Source organism: Zootermopsis nevadensis, unplaced genomic scaffold (assembly GCF_977971745.1).
Source record: "Zootermopsis nevadensis isolate Lab colony 2312 unplaced genomic scaffold, Znev_1.0 Znev_ptg000002l, whole genome shotgun sequence".
NCBI classification, from domain to species: Eukaryota; Metazoa; Arthropoda; class Insecta; order Blattodea; family Termopsidae; genus Zootermopsis; species Zootermopsis nevadensis.
This window is the reverse complement of record NW_028259134.1, coordinates 22,150,948-22,168,409: the sequence shown is the minus strand read 5'-3', so window position 1 is coordinate 22,168,409 and position 17,462 is coordinate 22,150,948. Positions and strand designations below refer to the sequence as shown.

At 41.5% G+C, this 17,462-nt stretch overlaps 1 protein-coding gene and 1 long non-coding RNA gene across 4 annotated transcripts in view; one reads left to right on the top strand and one right to left on the bottom strand.

Annotated features, from left to right (window-relative positions):
• ASPP (Ankyrin-repeat, SH3-domain, and Proline-rich-region containing Protein) overlaps positions 1-17,462 on the top strand; it is a 211,357-nt gene that overhangs the window by 15,241 nt on the left and 178,654 nt on the right. For 2 of the 3 annotated variants that reach the window (XM_087353495.1, XM_087353484.1), the window contains exon 2: positions 10,586-10,697. The exons of the other annotated variant lie outside the window; for it this stretch is intronic. Coding sequence is in view for 1 of the 2 variants with exons in the window: in XM_087353484.1 (XP_087209610.1) it covers positions 10,689-10,697 (9 nt within the window). In the remaining variant the exon portion in view is untranslated. The remainder of the gene's footprint in view (positions 1-10,585; positions 10,698-17,462) is intronic. 3 annotated transcript variants of the gene reach the window in all.
• Positions 6,984-9,042, bottom strand: LOC147875115 (uncharacterized). The gene is made up of 2 exons (XR_015537364.1): positions 8,733-9,042; positions 6,984-7,280 (listed from the first exon to the last, which is right to left on the bottom strand). It is a non-coding gene; the product is annotated as an uncharacterized LOC147875115 (long non-coding RNA).

Below are 17,462 nucleotides of genomic sequence, written 5' to 3'. Positions count from 1 at the left end.
GTTTGCGTGACTGCATTTCCTTCCAATATCGTGCGCTTTCAATATTTTCGGAGCAGATCGATAATCTGAAAGATTGGAGAATGTCTTTTAACCCATCTGTGATGAGGACACGCCCAGCTAAGCTGTTCGCCAAATATTTGTCTGTATGTTTCTTTCCGAGGCAACTCTCAGAACTTGTCTTTGGTCGATGTTTTTTTTTTCCCCCGAATGGACCAAATTAAAAACATCCTGCACATGGCTGTGGAGTCGGTACCAAAATCTCCGACTCCGACCTCGACTCCGACCCCAACTCCTTCATAAGAGCTCAATATGTATTAATAATGGTAAACCTACTCAAATGGTAAACGACACCATAAGAGATTTCATCACCACCACGTGAATCATCATCCTACTTTAACCCATATTTAAATATACGTCTAATGTTTATTGCAGAAATCGGTTGATTTGTAGACGGTTTGTACTCTTGGAGCCAAAGTTACAAAGAATTATTCCCACACCACGTGGCTCGCACGATATACAAATTGTTCTTAAGATTTTATATCGAGGTCGGTGTCGGTACATTTTTACCGACTCCGACCCCACCTAAAATTGTTTCAGTCTCCGACTCCACAGCACAGTAGCCTAAAACATTTCTGACATTCATCAGAACTTTTGTGAGTGAAAGTAAAATCCTTTTTATACATATAAAACCGCTTATATCCAGTTCTTTTATTCAGAGCTTAGAAGTTACAACTTTATTTGGTAGATGTGAAAATGGGCGAATTTTATTTAAATTTGTTCAGAGATTTTCACCTTTCCTACTTTTATTCAGTTCGCCCCAGGCAAATATGCGCGAACGAACATTTTTCTTGAGGTAACTACATTTATGGAACTGCAGAATTCATTACCATGTTGACAAAATCTCCTTGGATCCTAAGCCATCTGAATCGTGTTCTTATCCTCACACTCTCTTTCTCCAAGATGAACTTTATTATTACATCTTCGATAAGATTTCCAATATCACATTTTTCCAATGAGGTTTCCCGACAAAAATTTTGTTTGCTTTTCTGGTTTCTTTCTTAAACGCTGCGTCTTCTACAGTTTGCCGACATGCGCTACCGAAGCTTTTGGTGACAGACGAGGATCTTGTTTGGCGGTGTAGGCCAAGAACTTGCGTGATTGGTACAGAATCGTTAATGTGCTTCCCGGAGAGAATATTCGATTCCGTTTTCCGTAAGGAGCGCTTCAGATCTGCTCTTGGCAGTGCAGTGGTTTAACTTGACCTCTGCGTATCCTTGATCCGCAGACCCATCCCCTTTGTTGTGCGTTCTTTGCATGAAGTGGATAAAATGAGAGCTTATAGAATGCGCTCTGTGAATGTGAAATGGATTCAGATGTCTTGGGAGGGGGCCCCATTGGCAACCTTTTTTTTTTTTTTTTTAAAAAAAAAACACGATTATGTAACTTCAGGTTGCACTAGATGCGGGAAATTTCTTTTTCAGCTGAGTGACTGCATGTCAGGGAAATTTGTGTTTGCCTACCGCGTAATTAATAAGAGTTTGATGTTTTAAGATTAATTTAAATATGATATCCCTGGCTTGTGTGGTCCCTGGTCGAAGAACCTGTGGGCTGCGACCTCTAAATGACAGGTCATGTACGAGATTAAGCCCTGAAATTAATTCTGCAGGGCCCCCAAATTTTGTTTTCCTAAGGCAGGTTCAAACACAACGTGAACATAGATCAGAAACAGAAGATGGCGCTTTTGAAACGAGATGAGGCAGATTTTATATGCGTGGTAACGGTTCAGTCAGGGAAACGAGAGGAGTTGTCTTCCAGAGACGTATCGCTTGTGACGTGATGTGGTTAGTAACGTTTCGTAGTAAAATATCGCACCCATCTTCAGTTTTTGAAATTTTAGTAACCATTTACATGACCACGTGTAATCATGACGCTCAAGATAACAGTCTAAATTCGAACCAAGTCGAAAACTTGAAACGTCGCGGGTTCTGCCATTTTGAGTACCTCATTTGGCCAGACGAATATTCTATTGTTTCAGATGTAATCCTGTTTCAGAGTCTGCCTAGAGTCGAATGTCATTTTTCCTTTTAAATATTCACATATCGAAAAAATCGTTTCGGGTAAAAGTTGTACATTTTTCGTTACGTTTTCCTCTTCGAATTATTATTATTATTTATTATTATTATTATTATTCAGTGTTCTGTCTTACGACAGGTCCCTTGTTCTGCCCAAAAAGAGCTCTCCAGTTTTCCCTATTCTCAGCTTCTCGTTTTAACTCCTGAAACTTCTTTCATGTAAGGTACGAAAATGGGATTTTTAAAAATTTTAAATTTTCCCAAGAACTTAAAGAAGAGAATTCAAATATGTTTTAATCGACAGAAAATTAATACAGAACCACGTTTTGATTGTTTTAGCCACAGTGAAAATAGATAAAAGCCGTAGGGTGTGATTCGAAAATTGATTTTTTTTATATATATATATATAAATTTAATGGAGGAATTCTTAACGGTTAACAGATGAGGTGAGTTCTGATTGCCGTCTGGTAATTGAACTTCCATACGTCACTTCCTTCCTCCTTGGCTGAAGAACCGAAATGTTTAGTTTGTTCTGGCGAGCGCGCGGTCCGAATGTGTGACATTCCTCTGTGACTGCTCAAAAAATTGGTTCCTCTGAACCTCACGTTTGATCCTGAAATGAATGGTCTTGTGAGTTTATCCCAAGATTTCTCTGCAGTCATATTTTTTTTTCGTTTAAAAAATTCTTACTCTGTTAGCTTTTATATGTTTCTATGGTAACTTAGGTATTCATTTGTTTCTCTTGTGTTCAGATTTACAGTCGAGGGTTAAGTGATGAAGTCCCTCTCGTAACGACGGAATGACCAATGGTTCTGAGCGAGATATCACGTACGTGTCATTGAAAGGGTTAGAGACAGTCCCTTTCTTATTTTGCACTTTGTTTAATCCCATCTAACGACATTTCTAATGAATTCTACACCCGTTCATAAAGACCTAATCTACATTTGAACATATGTTTTGTGTTATTCTATACTGAATGGGTTTTCCCCCCAAATATTTCTGTATGCTGTGGTGTCATTGTCTTGCTGACCGCCGTATAGATTTATAAAAAGAAAAACGATCAAGAAACAGGTATTTGCTACCGAACGAAGGAATCGCTGTTTGTCTCGAGATGAGAAAGTGAAAGTGCATCTCTCCTGACCCAGAATCGTGTAGAGTGCAGGTACAGTCTGGCCAGAAAGCTCGTCGTTGTCATGGAGATTCCGTTTGCAGTCTGAAGAATTGTCGGTTTCCATGGAAACAGCTTTCTGCATTCCGACGCGTGAACAACGACATGGCGTTTGTTACACAAACTGATCGACGGAATAAGACAGTAGGATACTACATAATTGGTTGCTTGATTGTTTGAGTAGATTTCGAAAGTCGATTTTTTGATTGGTCAGCACACCAGAAGATAATTCTTCGTGGTTTTGTCACTCTCTCCATGAACGTTCCTTGATGTACCTTAAAACAGGTCACGATACCATCCTTCAATATCTTTACCAAGTCTCTGTTCCTACTCGCCCAGATGTCGTCAAATAACCTGAGATACCTTCAGCGCGATCCTATTTTGAATTGAGGTGGGCTTTATGGTACTCCCTCGAAGTTTGCGCGCGCATTGAAACCAAGGCTTCTTGAAGAGTGAACAAAATCAGGTTTTAGACTGTGTACGTCATCATCTTCTATAATGAGTTACTTCAGTGTCCTCCCGACCTTCTTGAAGGCCATGACCTTGAGACTTAAGATCGAGGGTTTGATTCCCACAGAGATACTTCTCACGAGGAATTCCCATACGCGTCACAGTTACCACGAGCAGAATCACTGCGATAAATCTCCTTCGGCTGTTTAGGGTATAACAGGTGTAAGTCAGTATCAGAAAAAGAGCATAGTTTTTTATTCACAGGTCTCGTGAAATTGTAAGGGAGCTGTTTTATAAAACAAGAATGTTTTGGAGGGGGAGTGGGGGCTGTTATGGGCATGTCAGTAAATTTTGTGCTCATGGACCAATCGTGTTTCAATCTGGCATGAGAATCATTCCATCGAAGGCCGCCAGCTCAACGTGTTGTATCATGTAGGATATGTTAAGTTGGATGTAAGTTCTGGGAAGAACACAGGAGAAAAAAAAAGGGTCTTTATTTCATTCAGTGAATGTGCCTACATCTTGGTACACGGTGTATAATAAATATGCATTCCTTCTGATGGACAGTAAGTTCTTTGAAGCTGGCAGTAATAATTAAAAGATACACACAAACCCATTACAAATAAGAAAAAAAGACATTGAATGTAAAAGAAGTTGTTCGTCACTGACTCTTAAGTTGATGCCCTGCTGATCTGAGGCTCGACTTGGGGATGTTATCTTTCTAGTGAAAATGATTAGTACCTACTTGTTCCACAAAGGGTTATTAAAATTTGAGACAGCCGGTCACAGTGGCCGCGCTGTGTGAGGCCGGGGTTGTTCTCTTGTACACCACGACGGTGGTTTGGGTTCGAATCCCACTCAAGGCATGGGTTTGTCCGCGTGTTTCTGTATTGTTGTGTCCTACAGGTAGAGGCCTCGCGACGGGCTGATCACTCGTCCAAGGAGTCCTGCCAAATGTCTAAATAGGCCAAGGAAACCTCCTAAAACGAGGCCCCTGTGCTCCAGATACGAGAGAAAATTTTGTAAGAAGAAGAATAATATTCCAGATGCGTTAATGTTCAAATTCGTTACTCTTAACAGTCATTAAACGACAAGTCAGTGTAGTTTATTTATCTGATATTTATTTAACGACGATTTCAATGTGGTATGATTGTAAATGAGTAATGAATTTTAAAGGATGTGGAAGGACACGCTGGTAGTCTGATTATTTTACAGTACCCGAGTATTAGTATAGAGAGGCTGAGGAAAGCCACGACACAGCATGAGATATACTGGAGAAGGAGTGTCGTTAAATAAATGTGTTGCGGAGATTTGAACTGCAAAGTCCGTCATGCGCAGTGCGAATGCTATCACATGTATGTTCTCCGCCAAAACTTGAACAAGGTGGGCATTGAAAATATTCATAAAAAGAACTGAGGCTTATGAATAAAAAAAAGAAAAGAAAAGAAAATGTTGAACGCAAGACCTTGGTGCTGCCTGGTTCCAGTTGCATCAGCAGAAATCGCTACTTGGGCTATACCGAGTGTCCCACATGTGACCTTGTATAAAACATACACAGAAAATGGTTTTAGAACCATTGTAAAAGGGAATATAGGCTGGAGGTTGCATGGTTTAAATTGAAGAATAATTTCACTCCAAAATTAAATTTTTTTGCTGTATACCGCGTGTTCCAAAGATACTCTTGTTTTAAAAATGGGAGAATTGTTTCGGATCTAATAAGAAAAGGCCAGATGGCCTCATTGTAGCTTGGTGTAAGTGGAATCGTGTAACCTGGAATAATTACCTGAGCTATTTCAGTCCGCTGTCGAATTAAATTACAAGCCACTGGACCAGTTACTGAAGTTTGAAGGTTTCTGACGTTGTTTCGACACGGTTTTTAACTCTATCCGTCGTCAGGGTGTCATCAAAACAATAATTCCGCCCCCCCCCCCCCGATTCGTCTTCAGGACAGGTCCAACTTTGAGACTAGCTCGACAAGGGGGCCCAGTACATAAGGTATATATTCGCCTTTCACCTCAATAAGGAAGTTGAACCAACTTGTGGTTTTATTATCGCCAAAAGACAATTTAACAGTGACCTAGTTCTCTGAGTTAGTTACCTAACGTATCTAGTAAGTTAATAAATTAATTAGCGTCTCGCGAGTGTACAAAGTAAGACTTAAGACCTCGTGTTTGTGTTTGTCGGGATTCTTCAAAGGCAAACACTTCCGCCGTTACAGATTGTGGTCCGTTGGTTGATCAGAATATGGGGGCGTATAGTTTTTGGTTCTAATGCCAGCCACGGGGTGCCGAACTGTTTTCGACCGGGAGGCTGGCTATCGTGATGAGTTTATCATGGTTTTCCTCAGCCTCTCCAGACATTCGTTGATGCAGTGCAGTATGAAGTCGTGACGATTTCCGCCCAATCATGTCTTTTTTTTTTAAGCGGACATTTTGGTGTCTGTAGTGAGGGTGTTTTAGAACAGGGTGTTTAGGAGAATATTTGGACCCAAGAGGGATGATGTAACAAGATGGTAGGGAAGATTGTACAGCGAAGAGCCCCATTTATTTTACTCTTTGTCACGTGTTATTAGGATGATCATTATGAAGGAGGATGAGATTGGCTGGGAATGTGGCGCGCATAGGGAAGGTGAGAAATGATACAAAATTTTGATCGGAAACCTGAAGGAAGTAGAGCGCTTGGAAGACATAGGCGTTGATACGAGGATAATATTAAAATGTACCTAAAATAAAGAGAGTGTGGACTGGTTTAATTTAGATCAAGGTCATGGAAGATCTTGATTACGTCACGTTTTGAAAGAACAGTCGTTGGAGTTGGTTATTTCTGGTTGTTGACAAGGGATGTTTTTGATTTTTTTTTCTCTTCTGTGACGTGTGTCGGGAACGGCTGTTGTGGACACCCCCCACTGTTTGGTACAGATGCCGGGGACCTCGTCATACCGCGCCCACGTGTGTACACTTCTATGGCTGTGCGATTCATGTGTGGGGCAGGAATTACACGCGGCTGCACTCTGAACGGAAATAGCTGTGACAATTCGTGCCGAGGCCCTCAGCGCCGAAACCACTGTTAAAGGGAAAGGGTTTTTGTCTCGTTCTGCGTGTACGTCGTGTTACGATCTACAACTTTTACTAGGGACATGTTTTATCTTCCTGCTTACTGTAATTGTTTGAACGGGAAATATTTATTTTCAGTATTTCTCTCAGATTTTAATAAAATACGACAAAATAAATACACGCTAAAAGTTAAAATTTAAATTAAATTGTACGTCCTCAAAACAATTATGGACACGGTGATTAAAAAAATGTAATTTAATGTAAACTTTTACACCTGCATTGTACATTAGAGATTATCTCTGAAATCGCAAAACATAATACTCTTTATCAAGGTCAGGGAAAGAGGGAAATAGAATTGTGTACCACAAAGAGAGGGTCGAGTGTCGACACCAGACGTTTTGGCCAGGAAGTCAGAACAGGGTTCACTGCCGTTCTGTAGAACCGGAGCTGATCCGGAGTTTTCCAGTAGACGTGCTTTCTCGTTAGGTGTAACGTCACCTCTCCTGTTGATGCGAGCGTTGTTAAAGTAACGACGCACTGTAAGAGATCATTTTATTTTATTTATTTAGTGTTCTGTCTGACGACAGGTCCATATGAACAGGATCCTTCCATCCTTTTCTCGGACTGGGACCTGTTCATATACGTTCTTGGCAGATGATCCAGAAGTGGTTTGCCATTGCCTTCTTCTGTGTGTGAATGGAGTAATTGTTGGGATGCCACGGAGGAAAACTCCGTGTTGCCTAGACCACGGCCTTGCCCAACACAAGTTATAAATTCGGGCACCGCCGGGAATCGAACCCGAGACCCCCAGCGTTCTAACCGCTAGACCACCGTGGCGGTTATCATTTTATGGTTGATGAATTGGCGAGGATTTGGAAGGAAGCGGTTATACCCTGTTGAGGCAAGGTTCTGACCGAGTATTTGCCTTCAGGGCATTACAAAAAAAAAATCACAGAATTGCGGGTATATGAACTGAGATCCACGGATTACGAAACGCTGAACAGTCCAACGTTTGGCCTAACCCTGGTTCTCTGTTCGTTTTGTCTGATTGTAATGAAATATATTGAACGTCAGAAGCGCGTCGTATGTCGAGTTACCCGAATCGACGGCTCCGTATTCACCCTGACCTCGACACGCCCGTCATTATCATCACAGTTCTATTTGGGATGGCGTTTATCACATTTAAATACAAACAGCTTTGTAAGGTGTGTCCCAGTGGCGGCTTGTAAGTCACTGACGATGAAAACGTAAAACCACGTGTACGCATCTGAGGAAAACTGGGTAGATTCTCACTGTGTAGGATCTTAACTCATTTAAATTTTGTGGAGATTCGACCCCCGGTAAATTATTTTTATGTTTTGTTAATTGAATTAAATCACTTTACAGTGAGATTCTCAGCGTAAATATATTATTTTATTTTAGGAGTATATCTGTTATAAAACTCGCATTGTCGGATGCTGGTTAGCACATCTCTTCGGAGCAGATACGAACATAAATTAATTCCGGGCAGCAAATTTTAATTTAGACTTCCCAGTACCAATTTTCATCAAAATTCGTTCAGCATTTTCGGTAATCTGGACTGACATTCTACTCTTATATGCGTTCATACAGTATTCTTAAGATATTGAGAACATGGGTAATGCGCCGTGTAATCTGACAAGATTACCTGACGTTTCAGAGATGCCTGCGTCCTCTATCATCACATCTCAACAACCCAGAAGACAGCCAACCCGAAATCTTATGGATTCTGTTCTATCGCACGTCTGGTTAATTTATTTTACATAGAACAGGGAAAGAGTTCACTGTTACTGATTTATTTATTAATTGTCCTTCTGTGTGTTCCTTGACATTTTGCATGAGAAAATATATTAATCCTTCCTTGATCTTCAAAGCAAGATCAATGAAATCTCTCATCTGCTTTCATCATTATCATCACAGGTCACCTTTCTCTGAGTCTAAATCTGCCGGAGCGTGAAGCTCAACACTCACCTCCGTCTAGTGCCGAGGTTACGAAGGCGTGGAGCTATACCTCCGACACTCCCCATGGCGTGGTACGCGATACACAACATGCAGGAGAAATTCGCCTTGTCTATTCAGAATTTTTTCTTGTTTTAAATCTTTTTCGAGTTTCCTTGGCCAGATGGTGAGGGAAACGCATGGTCCTTACAGAATCACACGGAAAAACGTCTATACTCCGTGAACACAATATTCTGTAGTCCTGAGACGAGTGGCCGAACAAAATTGCTTCGTTTGAGTTAATGAAAGTCGTGTTGTCAAGGTAAACAGTCTGTTCGTTTATCATCGACTGTTTCTTCGGCACGTAGACACGTCGAGTGTGTGTGTGTGTGTGTGTGTTTCTTACCTCGTGACCTAGGCGCGTCATGTCTCGGTGCTCCGTGCTTACGCTCCACGCGGAGATACCACGGACTCAGAACGGTTCCAACAGCATATCTGTTCGTCATATATCACCACAACCCTTCCTCAGATGTTTACCTCGTTTATTACTTGCTTTCATATCCATGTAGCACGTCAAACAATTCGATAACGTTTGAACGGATTTTAATTAAATTTGGTATCGTGGAATTTAATATTTGTGGACACAAAGCAATTTTTGTTACAATTGGACTTCGATGACGGACACTTTACATGAAGATCATTTGCATTTCTGCGTGTCGAAGTGATTTTAATGGGAATCTCCAGGGTACCATAATCACCCTTGTTGCTGTGGTGGATTTTGTTAAAGACATGAAATCAGATTCTAGCGAAAGGATCAGAATCGATACGCGATGCGATGGTTGTTAATTTTAACTGAACTGGCTGTGTGATCAACTTCTTGGATTGCTGTAGTTTTTTTGCTGATTTGAGAGTGGATGTTACTTGAAGCTCTGTATGAGGCATAAGGAATTAAACCCGGTCTCACCACTGCTTTGAAAATGTTTGCCTGAGCTGTCTCAGCAGTAGAACTTGTTACGTTGTGGTTGTCATTTGATTCCATCATCATGGTCCGATGGTTACAGCTGAGTTCACAGAATTCCGTTTAGGGCACCTTGTAGTAACGGGACCGATCTTTTGATAATAATTACAGCCGGTAATTAATCCATCGTGCAGAGGATACACGTTGAGAATGCTAGTGAGGCAGACACTAACTGGAAAGGAGTTCAACTTGGCAGTAAAATTCTGTGAATGTCGTTGACACTTATTTTAATTTTCCTTTATTATTTCGCTGATCTTGTAGCGCTGTATCAGTTGACGAGGTTATGTGACATTTAATGATAGCCTACATGTGATATAATGGATGTAGAATCATGAGAGTTCGTGGTGTGATTTTTGTGGGCAATGAATAAAAAGCTGCCGAAACGTCAGTTTAGGCAGCTGGGTTTTCGTCCGACACCTGGTATTTCCGAAAGAGACTTGAATACAGGAAGTTAATATTTTGCCAAACCGCACCGATACAGAACCGACCTCTTGAACCCAGACTCCCTCCAAACTTATACTCCACCAGACCCCACCATTGCCCTTTCCTGCTACCAGAGTCGCCACCGTCAGAAATCTAATTTCTCCCGCATCATTCAAGTCAAGTGTGACGGACATAGGATATTATATTACAAAACAGATTCTACACAAATGACCTAAAGAAATGCACATCATCGAGTAGTCGGATTTGAGGTTCCCTCGGTGATGAGTACGAAGATGGCTGTCGTCGGGGTAGTCTGATAGAAGTTTGCCGACGTTTCAGAGTTCCTTGCTGCCTCCATTATCAGGGCGATACAACCCAGATGACAGCCATTTTTATTTTTTTTTTCTAATTTGTGTTACATAAAAACGGTTTTTCAATGTTGTAGGCCGACGGAGTAACAGCCCTTGGTACCAAAACTGCCTTCTTGTCTGGAACAAAACAACATCTTCTGAAGCAGATGAGCTTAAGCCATATCAGCGGTACCACAAATGGTGCCTGTAAGTAGCCTGCATTGTCATACACAACATAATGTGATGCCTTAACCAGTTATATCGCAGCGGTAATTATATGTCCCACCTGCTTCAGCAATCAATAACTCTTCATTTTGCATTCATGTATTACGTGTGATTCTCAGAATAAATAGAGATTATTTCCTTGAACAGCGTTAACCTGTTGAACTTTGTAATGGTGAAGTGCTGTGTTTTCTTTGCGGTACGGACCGAATTCTTACGTATTATTTACGCGAGGTTCGGCTTCAGGGTCTTAATTAGCGTTCTTTGACGTCTTATTTCCTTAAACAGCGTTAACCAGTTGATCTTTGTAATGGTGAAGTGTAGTGTTTTCTTCGCGGTACGGACTGAATTCTTAAGTTTCATTTGAAAAAGCTTCGGCTCCAAAGGTTAATTAGCGTTTCAGTCGTATTATTTCCTTAAACAAGGTTAACCAGTTGATCTTTGTAATGGTGAGGTGCTGTGTTTTCTTCGCGGTACGGACTGAATTCGTAAGTTTCATTTGAAAGAGCTTCGGCTCTGCATGCCTCCCATGCAGCCCTCTCAGAGTAATATCAAAATTCCGCTCTATAGTAGCCCCCCCAAAATTAACGTAAATTATTCCTAACGCCACCCCCAAGGCCAATATCAAAATTCAAAATTAACGCTAAGACCCGAATCAACTCCCCCCCCTATTTCTTACCCCATCCTGTCTCCTAAATCCCTTGTCCTCACTAAACTTATTCATACCAGAAGGACGAGCGGGCACTGCCTGGGAACCTTCGTAGCCCACAACCAACTTTATACCCCTCCCCCATTTATTACAGTAGTGCCTATCGCTACTCCCCCCCCACTTTCTCTCTTCTCTCTCTCTCTCTCTCTCTCTCTCTTCGGCTCCAAAGGTTAATTAGCGTTTTAGTCGTATTATTTCCTTAAACAAGGTTAACCAGCTGATCCTTGTAATGGTGAAGTGTAGTGTTTTCTTCGCGGTACGGACCGAATTCTTAAATAATATTTAGGCGAGCTTTGACTTCAAAGGGTTAAATTTGTCATAATCTCGCATTTCTTTATTTGCCTGCCCCAGTATCGTAACGAATAAACACAATCGATTGGAGAAAAATTGATTCTCTCTCCAATAGATGTCAACACGTAACGTGGCTGGCCTGTTCATTTCCTTCAAAGCGTAATTGTATGAAATTATTGTAGGTTACATTCCTCGTTGATTGCCAGCAGTGTTAATGTAATTGTGTCACTGTGTGCCCTCACATTCTCGTACATCGTTAAATAACACACGATCAATTAATCATCCCATTGACACGGCTTCGTGCCCCGTGGGTGAAAAATTTTCTGGACAAAGGAAGTGCATGCAATGCGTTTTGCTAGCGTTAGAAGGGGCGAGGAATGCTTCGATGTTGTTGGAATTCGCAGTGTTTTTCACCTGTCAGTCTGTCCGTATTACAAATCATGATATTTGTTGAACCTGTATCACCGCATTAAAACTGTATCCTCGACATATCACAGAGCAGGTTATTTTAGCGGTAACATATCTGGCATGTGGGACTATTTGAAGAGTTTCTCTTTGGAAATTTTGTACGGTGTGCCAACTGTAAACAGAGGATTTTTATTTATTTATGAAATCGAAACCCGTTCTCTGTCTGAATGCCTTATGGATAAAATATAGGATATTTTTACACCTTGTTTTGTATGGGGATTAAACTTTGGCTTCATCTTGAAGGAAGAACACAGATTGAATGTGTTTTAGAAGAAAGCATTGATTTCTGCTCTTTTGCTAAATGTTGTTATGGAGATTAATCAGAGTAGGTCGACACGGATGGAACACGTAACAGGCCGTGAGTGATTAGAAACGAGAAATGCATTAAAATTTCGGTCGTAAATGTTGGCCAATTAGTAATGAGTAAGGGTTTGTATGAGTGTATTCATTGTAACTGAATTTAGATCAAATGTACATGAAGATGTGAACTGAGTTGTAATTCAGCTTGGGCGTTTCGTAAAACCACAGTATCGTTTGCTGCTATTTGTTTGCTATTTTCGTGGTTCAAAAATTGAAGATAGAAACGCTCAAAAAAGATTTTTAGGGGGAGAGGGGCGGAGGAATTCGATTACAGATGGACTGAGTAGATGGAAATGTTCCATTACGACGTTTGGCTCAGATTTTAAGTTTCTAAGAACGATAAGAGTGTTTTAAAAAGGCTTTACCGGGGTATTTATGAACATAATACGGAAGTCTATTTGAGAATGAAAGCCAATTCTTTTTCAAAGAGTATTATGAAATAAAAAGAGTTCTATGATAATAGAAGTGGGGAGAGGTGGATATGAAAAGTGTAAGGCCTGTAGGAAGTTGAAGGGGACTCAGTAATATCCGTGTGGTAATGGACCGGAAGAATCTAATTTGATTTGCATACAATAATATGATAGTCCCTGTGGCTCCAGGGATACACACGGATGCCACGCCACCCTGTGCCAGATCGTGAGACCGATTTGTAAATCGAACATGTTGGCAATCCTGGAAAACTTAACTTCTTATCGAATACGATTAATTTCGGAGGTGTACGTTACCTTGCCTTCTTTCCTTATTGTCAGAGAGTGGAGTAGAGTGGAGTACACATACGTTTTAATGTGTTCTTCCCTATTTTTCGAACCTCAAATGCACTGGCTTTACTTTTGCTGATAGATCAGCTTAACCTTTCGTTTTAAATTCTACAGAAACCACGTTTTAGAGTAAAAAGTCTGCTATCTTGCTGCATGGAGCCGAGTCCTTGTCGAAAAGCTGATATTCTCTCACGAAGTCAATAGATTCCCGCCTTTTATGGGACCCCGAATGTCCAGTGCCGTCTTCACAAAACCTTGCCAACGGCCCCTGAACCAGTCAAACGCCCTTCCAACCCTGTTTCCTCAAGATCGAGCTTAATGTTATCCTACCATCTGAGTGATGACACCCTGACGCCTTGTATCAGTCCTGAAGATGGAAGCAGTATGTTTCTCCGAAACGTTGGTATCTACCCACGAGTCTATACTGCGTTACAACCCAGAAGAAAAGCATGGCAGTGTTTGAATGACGTTTGTGTTATAACAGACGCTGCATGTTTTGTACACCCCTTACCTGCCCTGTAAAGGAGAACGTACCCTTGCGCACTCCGGGTTTGAGGGGGGGGGGGGACGAGGTCAGCCACGGCTTTCCGGCCGCTTATTCAAACAGTTTAATCCAGGCTTCTGGTAATAAGAATGAAGGCGCTTAGTAGAAAATGGTGCATGCGCAGTGGAGCGAACTGGCGGTTGGATGAGAGGATGTTCGTTGCTCAAGGCATTGGGGAGGGGGGGGGGGTGTTGAGGGTTTAACAGTACAGGGTGGCGTGAAGGTGTTCTGGTGTGGCCCGCGATCAAGACTTGCAGTTCAAGGTGTCTTTCGCTCTGATGATGGAAGCGGAAGGTACTCCCGAAACGTCCGTTTCTGCCAGATTAGGCGGAGTAGCATCCCGGAAGACGGACACCTTCGTGAGAACCAGAAATCTCCGGTTGGTTGTCTCTGAGCCGACGGCTTTTTCTCGCCGGTTGTGGTTTGGACGTTTTGGACAAGTCGGACCAAGAGTAGCCGATAAAGGGGGGCGTTGGAACCAACACCGTGGCTTGTGAGTGATCGCGTGTGTCTTAGGAAAACAGAGGTTTGTGGTACACTGCACCCATCCACAATGCCAAGAGAACTCGGCTCCATAGCGACGAAGTAACCGGTAAAGATGTTAACGTCCGCCCTTCAACGACACTGGTTAAAAAAACATTGAATTTTAGGATGACGTGAATGATGATTTATAAGGTGTGCTTTTAACCCCTTAAAGAACAGTGGTAATTATATGTACCACGCGATTTAACATTTACCAACTTTGTATTTTTCCGACTGAGTGTATTTATTTATTTAATTAATGTGATTCTCAGAATAAACAGCGATTATATCCTTAAACGGCGTTAACCAGTTGATCTTTGTAATCGTGAAGTGTAGTGTTTTCTTCGCGGTACGGACTGAATTCTTAAGTTTCATTTGAAAGAGCTTCGGCTCCAAAGGTTAATTAGCGTTTTAGTCGTATTATTTCCTTAAACAAGGTTAACCAGTTGATCTTTGCAATGGTGAAGTGTAGTGTTTTCTTCGCGGTACGGACTGAATTCTTAAGTATCATTTGAAAAAGCTTCGGCTCCAAAGGTTAATTAGCGTTTTAGTCGTATTATTTCCTTAAACATCGTTAACCAGTTGATCTTTGTAATGGTAAAGTGTTGTGTTTTCTTCGCGGTACGGACTGAATTCTTAAGTATCATTTGAAAAAGCTTCGGCTCCAAAGGTTAATTAGCGTTTTAGTCGTATTATTTACTTAAACATCGTTAACCAGTTGATCTTTGCAATGGTGAAGTGTAGTGTTTTCTTCGCGGTACGGACTGAATTCGTAAGTTTCATTTCAAAGAGCTTCGACTCCAAAGGTTAATTAGCGTTTTAGTCGTATTATTTACTTAAACAAGGTTAACCAGTTGATCTTTGCAATGGTGAAGTGTAGTGTTTTCTTTGCGGTACGGACTGGATTCTTAAATATTATTTCAAAGAACTTCGAGCTTCGAAGGTTTAAAGTGGTTTTTGAACTGATAACTTGAGGGGTTGTTTTGCACCTTATACCAAACGTTATTCAAATAGGGTTTTTTTTGGGGGGGGGGGGGGTGGAGCGAGACTGGTGACTGATTTCACCATGAAGTTATCCAAGGGACTTGCTGAAGGATGGGCGTCTCTCGGGTCTCCGTCTCGCCATTGTCTTTCTGTCCTCCACATTGAATTTGTTTCCTTTATGACCTGTGCTTAATGAAATGGCATTAAGACGCGAACAACAATGGTTTCAGAACGACACACCGACAGTTGTACTCTTCATTGTTGACGAAGTAAGCATTGTTTAAGATATTCATTATTGCAGGCAGAGATAACAATCCAGCTCAACCGACACGGCTGACAACCCAAAGTCATCACATTAAAATGGCCTTGAAAACTTTAAAAATTCAGTTAAAAGCAAGTTTCGAAATGAAAGTGAGTTTTCCGTACCGCGGAGAATATAAATCCGACATCAGCGATCCTTTAGCTGTTGTACAAACTTATGCTGCTCATAGAACGTGGATATATAAACATCTGAATGTCTGATCGCAATCAGCGAGCGAAATGCTTCCAATTCGCCAGGTGGGCACAGTCTAATTAACATAATATTTCTGCCGCGCTCGTTGTCGGAGCGTTGCGTATTGATTACGCTGTAGCGTTAACTAACTTTGTGGGCATCCGGTACGTGAAGACGTGAGCGGGCCTTTCAAGCAGCCAACATGGGCAGTTATTTGACATTCCAGGCGACGTTGCTCTTAAGTTTGAGGTAGGGCCGTTCGTTGATCCTAGCCTAATATTTTACATGAAAGTGCTTAAATATTTGTGTACAATAAGATCAGACTTCTCCCCTGTTCCCAGGAATGCCGTCACGCAGTGATGTAGTGAAGGAAAGGTTATGAACATCTGAGCATCATCAAATGTCGTTTTATATCCCGAGGGATCGTAAAGGGACTGTTGAGGAAGGCCCTTAAAACTCCAACCCCTGCTTGATACTTTGGGGAAATTTCTCCACTGGATGTTTTATGTCCTTTCCAGACACCATCCTTGTTGCTAGGATACCGCTTTTACAAGAATATCAGTATTTATGCTTAGTGCGTAAAGGACTTATATCCCGCGCGTCTGGGAAATGGATCTTAGGTAAGTAGGGATGGAGGGTGTGGATTGGATTCGTCTGGCTCGGGATAGGGTGCCGGTTTCAGGGTTTTGTGAAACCACGGCTACTTTAGTATTTATTTCGCTTCAGTAAGGACTGTACTTCACGGGGTTGGTCACGTTTCCTTTAGAATGACTTTCTTCAAAATTTGCATCTCATATGTAGGTATGATATTAAAATAATTTGCCTTCATACAGAATTTTGATCCAGCTGTGGATACACGCACGCTTTCGCGATGTTCGCGTGTTTTCGCACAGCGTTCTCTGACACGTTGCGTACTCGATGTTCAAATGTTTGCATTTCCTTTTAGAAGCTCTCAGAGTCGTTGTAATACCCCCAGGGGCATTCTTGGGGCCCACATGGGGGTGTGAGGCTACTGTACACGTAATGGACCCATTAATTTTGAAGTCGCGAGTTTGTGTCTTCGAGGTATTAGGCTTAAAATGGTTAATTATCGTTCTTAATTACCCGAATAAGTAGGCGTGCTTAAAGAGATGTTTCAGAATATTATGCCAGTTTCTTCGACTGGATGCGGGCCAGAAATCGAAATCTGTTGATTAACGGGCGGGTGGACCCCATCGGCTCTTAACCCCTTCAGACCCCCCTCTGGGCTCAGTGGTCCAAAGAAATTGCTATAAATTTAATGAGATGTTGTTTTGTACACCGCATTAACCTTGAAGTTGTTGAATTATTGCTGCAAACTTTATCAGACAGATCTCACTGCGTATTATAACCGGTTTTAGGTTGTTTGACCTCGCTGTTTCAACTACGTGTGTTACGTAGTTTGGAGGATGTGCCACAGGTAAAGAGTTTGGAAAGGTGGAGTCCATGCCATATTAAATAAAAAGACTAAATTATTTTAATCTTTCTTCAAACACATTTGATCGAAAAATGTTTTACGTAAAAGTCGTAGATCGTAATGAGACGTATTTGTTCTTGTCTAGCCTAGATACATTTTTGGTGTGAGGAGTCTTTTTTTTTTTTA